Genomic DNA, 9,996 nt, shown 5'->3' with positions numbered 1-9,996 from the left:
GGTGAGTCCAGGGCCATCCATTACAAGTCTCACTCCAAGGAGTCAAGTTCCTCAAGTGTCAGCCACAAAGAGTGGGACTTCGCCCACTGGCCACCCCAAGTCACCCAGCCACCCATATGCTGCATCGACCAATGGGGAAGAGCCCATACGAGCGGAAACTCCACCCCATGATCGCGTACCCCCATCGCCCACGAGCCTTGAGAGCCAAGACGATCGCGGCGCAACCATGCCATCGCAGATTGCGCAGGTTCCTCCGGCACCTTCAACTCCATCAGCTTCGTCGACGACGACGTCATCACTGTCGAGATCACTGTCTCCGACGGAGAGCGAGGCACCGGAAAGGGTGAGGGAGGCCTGGGGCGGTTCCGAGACTGACGTTTCGACGACACCAGTCAGCCAGACGGCCACTCCCCAAGCAGCAGGGAGTGGTGGCTCCAGTGGTGCAGGGCCCAGCCCTCCAAAGTTGACACCGGAAGAGGGGGCAATGGCACCCCCGGTGGCACCGCGCAGACGACTCTTTGTTGACGGAGACGAGGCGGCAGAGGTGGGAGGGGCTACTGCATCAGCCACTGCGTTGTCTCCGGCTGTGGTGGCGCCCATGTCTCGTCCAGTGGTCCAGAGGGAGGAGGGTGCAGTGGACGAAGGCGGATCTGCAGACGAGGCCGGAGAGGATGAAGAAGATGTTGAGCTTCCTCGTCGCAGGTTCAGAAAGGCACGGGTGTCCAGCTCAGAGGCATCAGTTTTCGATTTCCGAGGGTCTGGTGAGTAATAATTATATCATAGTTTATTCGTCCAGATATTTGTGCCAATTTTATAATGTACAAATATAGTACACATCAATAGATCATGTTAATTCATTGGTGAAACAATATCAGAAGTTTAAAACAGACAATAAATGATTCTTGGGAAGGCTTCTGCAATGAATAGTTGATGCTCTCATGGTCTCCAGGTTTTCACCAGGTTGTTTTATGTCTGATAACAATACTTTTGCTAGAAATACAGCCATTATTTAATAAATTATATCCAAGTAATATATATTTTTATATAATTTTATCATGATGGCAGAGTCTTTGATGCACTAAAATAGTTTACTGGAGGTTATGGAATGAGATTGTTGCACAGTTATCTTTCTTTCTTAGTGACCTTTATCAATTTTTGTGTGCACTTTACAGATTCTGAAGGAGAAATGCCTGTTCTGGAAAGGCAGACCATTGGAGAGCTTAGGAAGATCCGAGGAACTCCGCGCACAGGTGCATCACCAGTGTTGGCCACTCCTGGGTCTTTAGAAAAGAGTCCTAGTGGCAAAGAGGCAAATGGCAGTGTGGGCCTGGGCAGTGATGGAGAAGATGGTGAAAAAAGTGTCATCGCTGATGAGGTGAGCTTGGGAAAAGTGAAGGAAATAATTACTATAGCTAAGAAAAAGTTACCCTAGCTAAAAAATTGTGGTACCACCACAATAGAAGGTAATCTCCTTGTATGGAGCTGAGATCATAAGAACAGCACGTGATGACATTTCTTCAGCTTGAACTCTTGTGGAAGGGGCGAACAATTATGCTCATAAACATCAAAGTCTGTCCCACTTGTTGTCAGTCATTTAAAGATAAGTATGTATGAAGAATTTTTGAGCCCCCAAATTTATTTATTTTAGTGCAGGGGAAATACATTGTTCAGTAGATTCTCCACGGTATTTGCCTTAAGCTCAAGTAGTAAGTCTGTGGAGAAAAAATGTGGCAGAACATCAGTCAAGATTTCACGTGAAAGTCTACCAGTTGTCAATTCATAGCAATCAATTGTATCATTTCTGTACCACAGAGAAAGTTCTGTGGCGAAGGAAGCAATAAGCTGTTGGGTATCATTTGAAAGCAAATTTTTGGTAGTTCCTGCTCTTCCATCTTCCGGAATAATAATTAATTGTATCTTTTTAATGGCACCATTAGAGTATATAAGGTTGGCAATAGCTAACTGCTGGTCAGTAGGCATGATACACCACTGATTACTAGTTAAGAGATGTATATCTCACTCTCAACCAGTCCTTAACTTCTCAACTGCTCTTTCTTTCCTTCTTAAGGCTTTCAGGGTATATAGAGAAGGCCCTGATCAACATTTGCCTGTATCTTAAAAAATTTGTAGCTGCATTTTCTTGTATGCAATGTTTTGTAATTTGAGAAACATGCAATTATTGACAAAGTTGTACCCCAAATACTCTGAATATTTCATGAAGAGAATAAGTTTAATATGAGCGGTACATAACCAAAAAATATTTAAATACAATCACTCGAGAGGATGGTGTGTACCCTCTTAAATAATTATTTTATTATGAACGTAAAACAGATTATTTTGTAATGAACTTAAAACTTATATCTTGTAAAGATTATTTTGGGAGGCCACCATTTTTATCAAGTGTTATAATGAACATTTGTTAAAGCACAACTTTTTCTCTCCATTAGTAAAATGTGCATGTATCATGTCTATAAAAGGCAGATGGTTTACTGATGTCATAGCCCTGGCTTCACATAAAATTATTGGATCAAATCTTCTGGGATGCCTGCAATATGTATATGTATTTTCCTTACGTAGTTTTTACTTATTACACCCAATGCCAGTAAGTATTTAAATACTATCTGTAAAATTTTATATCACAAGGTTTATGATTAAAATTATTATTATTATTTATCCTGTTATGTTTTCCTCAAATTATTTAAGTTTTCACTGGGGAAATATTTAATATGAGGACATGTTATTGGTAAAAGGGCATAGTGTGGAATAAAATTTTATTGAGCATGGTCTTACTTTCCCCCATAATTTAAGAGTCATTTTTATTTCTTATCATACTCAAACAAGGAAAATTTTACCATACCATTTTTGCTAGCCTTGGTGGCAGTTGGGTGAAGTCTTTGTCTGCCAAACCAAAGGTCCAGGGTTTGATTCCTAATTTACTTTCATCCAGGTTACAGATATTTTTGATCGTACAGTTTTTCATTGTTGGACCCCCGCAATCCAAAGGCTGATGTGTGCTCATTTCAGGGTACTTCGAAATCAATAAATAAATATTATTTTCAATTGGTCAGCATTTGGTTAATGACTTACTGGATTGATTGAGTCTTTGTTCCATGATATTGAGAATATGTAATGAACTTGAATGATTGCATTACCTAATGCTGGAGCCATTAGACCAGGCATTCCTGAAAGAATATCCATAGACTTACATGTGAAATCAGTGCTTTGGTGAATTGGGCACCCCTTATTCTCATTTTTTGCTGTCTAGTATTGTGTCATGGAGGAGCAGTAATGTTTGCATTCTGCAACTTCCAATTTGAATGACGTGACCAGAAATTTTTAGTCTAATTTGACTCATATGCAAAGCCTTATCAGGAATTGGTTGGGAAATATAATTGATATATTAATAGGAGAAAAAAATTCGGCTCTTTAGGTGAGGTGATTAAATTAAATGTTTTCTTATGTGTACACAGTTTTTAAATACAGTTAGATCGGTGAGGAAATTATCAGGCTATTTTATTTGCTTTACATATTTTTATCCTGAAATGATACATTAATTTTGATTTCCTGGGTGTGCTAAAGCATATTATTCTGTTGAAATTTATGCATAATTCTTTAAAATTCAGAAGTAAGAGCCTTGATTTAAGGAGTTTTTTTGTTGATGAAATGTTCTCGAGCGGGTCTAAATATAAGTTTAATTTCTCCTTCCTTTAATAAGATTTAGTCCTCCAATGCAAAAAATTGTAGTTATATTTCACATTATGTTGCCTAGCCATCCATCAATCATCCTTCATCTTTTGGCATTTCATTTAGTGTTAATAATTGTATTGTAATGGAAGAAAAAATACTTATATAAGGCTCTATTTTTTTATTTTTCTGCTGATCTCATGTTCCAAGAAATTTTTATTTCTACCCGTTGGTGAGGTGATTAGAATCACTAAACTCCTTGCATTCACTATATGTAGGAGTTTATTATTATTTGCTAAATAACCTTAAAATCTTAGCTTCATTTATTTTATTTTCTTTACCGGAACATTACATATATTGCATTATATTTTTTCCATATCGTTTGTTCCCTTTGCAATAACAAGAATCATTCTATTAACGTTTGTTATTGTTTTATAACTCATTCTTATAAGTAACACAATGCATCTTCAGTCATTTTAGTGTGTAAACCTTGAATCATACGTTTGATATATTGCCCACGAAGATATCTATTGTGAGCTGAATATTTATGACGATTGATTTAAAGATCTTCACTAATAGGAAGAGCCATTCGGGAATATTATGCAATTGCAAATTGAAAGACTAGCCTAAAATCTTGAATTTGCATTTTCTTTTTTTATAATAGGCTGTTCAATCAGCCAATGGGTTTGGTATTTAAAAAAAAGGATAGTTGCATTGCAAGCAAAATGCTCCTACTGAGCTTTTTTAAACAATCAACAGATTGCATTTGATGGGAATACTCTATGCTCTCTGGTGCCTATTTATGTATAATTGTATAATTTGCACTGAACTGGTGCCGTATTTGGTCTTTAGTGTACCAATCGCTCACGCGTTTTGTTCGAATTTTCTTAGGTTTCCGAGATGGACTCCTTCTGGTCTGAGACTTGCGACCGCTTCATGGAGGAACTTCAGGAAAGGAAGACTGTCGCCGCGGAGCGGTTGGCCGGAGGCGCCTCAAGCCTGCGAGGCCTTGGCCGCTCGGAGAGAGCAAGGGGCGGTCGGGGACGAGGCAGAAGAGGATGGGGACGCAGGGGCGGCAACCATGGCATCACACTCAAGTTTTCCTCTCGCTCCAGCTCTCCCTTACTCAACGCCACTAACGTTGAAGATTTGCCTGCGGAGGAGACGAAGAAGGACGAAGAGGAGCCCACAAAAGAGAGCCAAAAGGTCTCCAGCAAGAAGCAATCCGTGGATGACGGAGAAGAGTCCTCAAAAGTTTCGAACCTTAAGAAGAAACGAGATGGGGAGAAGGAGAAGCACAAGAAAGAGGAAGAAGATGATGGGGACGATGAAGGAGAGAAGGAAGAGGGGGAAAAGGTGACCAAGAGGGGTCGCCGTGGGCGCAGGAGTCTGACTGCATCGACAGCATCAGCCACGACTGCAAAGGAGAGCGCCGATGATTCAGATGACGACGATGTGCCCTTGTTGAGGAAGAGACCTTGGAGGAGGAAGCAGAGGGCCACTCCGCGAAGAGATGAGGAAGAAGACGTGAGGAAGGTTGAAGAGGAAGAAAGTAGGGTCGCAGAAAAGGAAGAGGTAGATGAAGAATCAAGTGAGGAAGAGGCGGAGGAAAGGAAAACGGGTAGCTTGCGTAGGAGCTTGCGCAAGAAGAAGCCTGGCTTAAAGCTCAGAGGATCGTACAAGGGGGAGGGAAGTGGGGAGAGCTCTAGCGAGGAAGAGCAAGTTGGGAGTACAAAGGAGACAGTTGCGGAGCGCTTGAGGGCACGCAAGAAGAAGGAGAAAGTGAGGAGGGATGATGAAGATAATGAACAAGGTAGCAGCAGTAATAATGCCATTGGTGGGGATGGAGAGCCGACGCGAATGTGCTTACGCTCCCACAATCCTACCGATGGACCAGTTACCAAGGAATCGACCGAGGTAAAGGAGGTGGTTGCGGAGGAGAAAGAAGTGGTGGTACCCCAACCAGAAGAGAAGGATCGCCCAATCAGGAAAGAGCGCACTGAGGAAGTGGCTAGGAGGGGCCGCAAGAGAGGAAGGCCTGCCAAGAATCAAAGGGACAGTGGTAGTCTCGAAAGGCAATCAGGGAGGCGTCGGCAAGGTCAAAGCAGTAGCCCTGGTGGCGGTGAACTCCAATATTCCAGCTGGGAGGAAGAGGTCATACGGTACAAAAGATCCCTGAGGATGCCCATGTCCCTCATTCACATACCAAAGATGCCGTCGTCAGCACATTCCTCCCCATGCCGAACCCCAGCCTCCTCTACGCCCCAACACAGGCCATCAACACCCCTACGCCCAGATTCCGCAATCTCAGTATCTTCATCTCCATCGTCTGCTTCCCCATTCCTTTCGGCATCACTCCCCGACCTGGAGCGAAGGCCCCAGGTCCCTGGGAGCAGTGCCAAAGGGGAGGGTGACAGACGTCGTAATGGTTTCTGGGATTCTTCAAACCCAGGAAATGAGGATGAAGACTTGTTGGTGTCGAAGGTGATGAAGGAAGAGTTAGCCTCACAGACGAAGCTGAATGAAGAGATACCCGAGGCAGAACCTCCTTCAACTCCGAGGAAGAAGTCGATTTACAGCATGCTGGTGCAGAAGTATCGTCAGCGTACTTTGGATGGTGGGGCAGTGGCCACGAGGGGCAGGCGTCAGTCTGTTCGGAGGGCAGGAATAGAGGCTCGTAAGGAAGAGGAGGAAGTGAAAGTGAACAATGGGCACTTGAGAGGACGACCGAGGAGGAAGGCTTCCAAGGTTGATGTGGAGAATGTCGAGATGACCTCAACCATTGTCAACAATGGAGCTCGGCTCAGGGTGTACCCAAAGGGCACGGCAAAGAGTCAGTTGGGACGTAGCCGTCCTGAAGTTGCGCACTACCTCAGCAACCGGGTGCTGTGGAGGAGAAAGCTTCGTATGAGTACTGAATCAGTTGAAGAAAAGGGGGAGAAAGAACAGGAAGAAGTGTCAGCCGTGGATGAAAAGATAACTCTGAAAAAAGCGTCGCTGAGAAACTGCAAGGTTGAACTCGACAAGAGCTCTACTGATGCATCACTGCCAGCTTTGCAACGTTTCAAGAAAGTTAAAATGCTGAAGAAGTCCAAGATAAGTGAGAGCTTGACTGACTCAAAGTTGAATATCTCCAAGGAGACAGGAGATGCAGCATCATCTAAACTTCAGACCAAAGTAGAAGTCAAGGAAGAAGTCAAGAAGGAGGGTGATATTATTGAAGCAGCTTGCCCACCTCCTCCTGTTACTACTGTCGTGAGGAGGGTTAGATTGCGGACTGTCCGAAGGAAATTCCGTTCTGGATTTGATTACATCCGCAAGAAGAAAAAGCCCTCCCAGGCAGCCAAGAAAGATCCAGTTCTTGGAAAAGATGGCCTTGTCGTTGGCCGCAGAAAGGTAAGGTGACCTCTGTTTTGTTTAAGTTGATAAAAAGTTAATTATTTGCAGGACTGATTTATATTATTTTTTGGCATTAAAGACCAGTTTATTAAAAAATTAGTGAAAAATTAAATTAAGCACTTGACAAAAAATTAGCATCATGGTTTTGGGACATTCAACAAATAAATTAGTACTGGACACTGAACTGGAGGAGAATGAACTCTGAATTCCAAAAATTTCGTACCAATTCAAAATCAACCAAACCCCAGGGTTATTTTTGTATCAAATGAACAAAGTTCCTTGCAATTTCCTTTCGAATGCTGCCATTAGCCTAGTTACTGGAATATTATGCTAATTGCTCCTAATGTTTGATTCATTGCTAATTTTTTCTGTAAACTGGTCTTAAGGATAAATAATGAGACTTGTCTAATTGTCATCTTTTTGTGTAGGATATTTTTTGTATTTATTTTCAATGATTTACTATGTGCTCTTTATTTATGCCATTCTCGGTTAATTTCTTACAGCTTGGTGTTCCAGAGAGGAGAATGGCTGAAGGTTGGGGTGAGAGCAGACGTCTCTATGACAAAGAGTTGAGCTTGGAAGAAATGGGCAATGAAGTGAGAGGCTGGGTCGTCAACAAAGGACTTGGAGAGACAGTGCTTCATCGTGCTGCTAGACTTGGCTATACCGTGAGTATTGATAATTGTCATTTCTTTTTATTGATCATCTCTTTTGTGGGATACTACCATCTTCTTTTCCATGTGATTTCATTTCCCTTCATGCAATGATTTTTTGTGAACCACTTGAATGACACAGCTCCTGTTAGCTGTGGCTGAAATTTAGTGAAATTGAAATGTTGAGATCGTAATACTTCATTAGCTGTTTAGAAAGTAAATAATTGAAGATCTGGGTGCAATGTAAGGTTGAGTGGTCTTTTTGAGAAAATGAATAGTTTGAATGGTTGAAGAACAGGCTGAATTGTTTGTTTACAGTTCTGATATTAAATGGTATTGGATATAACTTTTGATGGGGGGATAGTATGGCATAGGTAATAGGAAAATTTAAATTGGAATAAAAAAATGTATGAAATAAATGAGCATGAGAAGCTAATATTCTTATTTCACTCACCTCTTCAATTATTCATCCTCATATGCAAATGTGTACATAGGCGGATCCAGGGGGGGGGCACGGGGGCACGTGCCCCCCCCAGACCCTTAAAAATATGCTAGATTTTTAATACGGTCCCATTATCATTGCGTTCGTTTTGTATTACGAGGTATCCTTGTGCCCCCCCCTGAACAAAATCCTGGATACAGCCGTGCTTGTGCCCCTCCCAGAAAGAAATCCTGGATCCGCCCATGAATGTGTACCATTTTTGCCACATAACTAATTTTCCTTAATGTAATTTGTTTGTTGCAAGATTGAAAAAGGTCCATTGTAACAAATTTTATTTTCACCCTCAAGGATTTGGTGTGGTACTGCCTGGAAAAGCTGAGGAACCAAGTTGCTCCCAGAGATAACGCTGGTTATACCCCTCTGCACGAAGCGTGCTCAAGGGGCCACTTAAACACTGCCAAACTATTATTGCTATATGGAGCATCTCCAAGTGACAGTGCACTCGGAGGGATAAGGTGAGTGTCTATCTAATTCTCGAAGCTTTTAGTATAAATGTAATATTCAACTCCAGTGGTCTTGAAAATTACCATACTGCAATAGTACACAATAAATAACTGTGGGCTAAGTTTTCAAATTTTTTTATTTAATGGAACATAAATGATTTGAAACTGATTTTAATGATTTGAGAAGTGACTTGTATACTCTTTGCTTATGTTTCATGCATCAAATCATACTGTGCTTAATTTTGTGAAATCAGTTTTATGTTAATTTTTTAACATTTTTCAGGTTTTTCCTAGTGCACTAAAAATTTCAGATGCTGAAAAAATTGCTTTTTCTGAGTGATAACTCAAAATCCCATTACTATATATTTAACAAGACAATGAATTCTGATTTCTTTCCCTTGATTCTTGCAGGCCTTTACATGAGGCAGCCGAGAATGGGTATATGGAAGTTGTGCGACTCCTGTTGTCATATGGTGCCGACCCATTGCTTGCGACATATTCTGGCCACACCCCCATGTCTCTTGCGGGGTCAGCTGAGTTGGCCATTGATCGTCAGAAGGCTAAGGAGGCAAACCTTGCGGGTGGAGATGTCAAAAACAGTTGGAAGGTTAGCAAGCCAGTCAAGGGCATGGAGAAGGAAGAGTTTGAATCGCCCCTGAAGCAGCTACTCAAATACCACGTGGCAGAGATGCAAGGACGACCAACTCCTGCATGGACGTTTGCTGGATCAGCCTCGTGTATGGGTAAGTTATCCTTAATTTGGGGTCATTCAATTTCAACCTAACCAATTTTATGTTGAGACGAGATGGAATGATAGTTCCCACCATCACTCATTGAGATTTTGATCAATATTTCCGTGTAGCTAATTTCAACTTTAAATTTAGAAAAAATCCATTCAAAAAATTGCATCATTTGTCCATATGCAGATACTTTGTAGCATGTTATAAAATATATCTACGAGTTTGACTTATTTTTCCATATAGCCATTTTTTCATTAAAAGTAAGCTTGTTGAAGCTACGAGACTTTCAGATGGTGTGTTCCTCCAGCTCTAGTTTTCTTAAAAAAAAAATTTCATGTGCTAACTTTTTGTGTCAGAAACGTTAAAAAATGGCTGTTTCAACAGATTTCCTCAAAGAAGTGACACCTTCAGATGTACAAACCGCATTTAACACGGTGAAGCCGTCAAAATTTTTACAAAAATTTAATAAAACTCTAAACTTGAATGGCTTATACTGTGACCCAATTTTGTAAATATGTGTGGATACATTTGCTGAAAACCACAAATCCCTTAACTTTCTTCCCTGAAGAATTCCT

At 41.4% G+C, this 9,996-nt stretch overlaps 1 protein-coding gene across 1 annotated transcript in view; it reads left to right on the top strand.

The window, feature by feature from the left end:
* Positions 1-9,996, top strand: part of LOC124164592 (protein piccolo-like) — a 430,630-nt gene that overhangs the window by 417,451 nt on the left and 3,183 nt on the right. Inside the window, exons 9-14 of the mRNA XM_046542004.1 lie at positions 2-761; positions 1,173-1,375; positions 4,576-7,080; positions 7,587-7,751; positions 8,527-8,693; positions 9,093-9,424. Coding sequence (XP_046397960.1) covers positions 2-761; positions 1,173-1,375; positions 4,576-7,080; positions 7,587-7,751; positions 8,527-8,693; positions 9,093-9,424 — 4,132 coding nt within the window. The remainder of the gene's footprint in view (position 1; positions 762-1,172; positions 1,376-4,575; positions 7,081-7,586; positions 7,752-8,526; positions 8,694-9,092; positions 9,425-9,996) is intronic.

The sequence above is a fragment of the Ischnura elegans genome, chromosome 8 (assembly GCF_921293095.1).
Source record: "Ischnura elegans chromosome 8, ioIscEleg1.1, whole genome shotgun sequence".
NCBI classification, from domain to species: Eukaryota; Metazoa; Arthropoda; class Insecta; order Odonata; family Coenagrionidae; genus Ischnura; species Ischnura elegans.
This window is presented reverse-complemented; position numbering and strand designations above follow the sequence as displayed.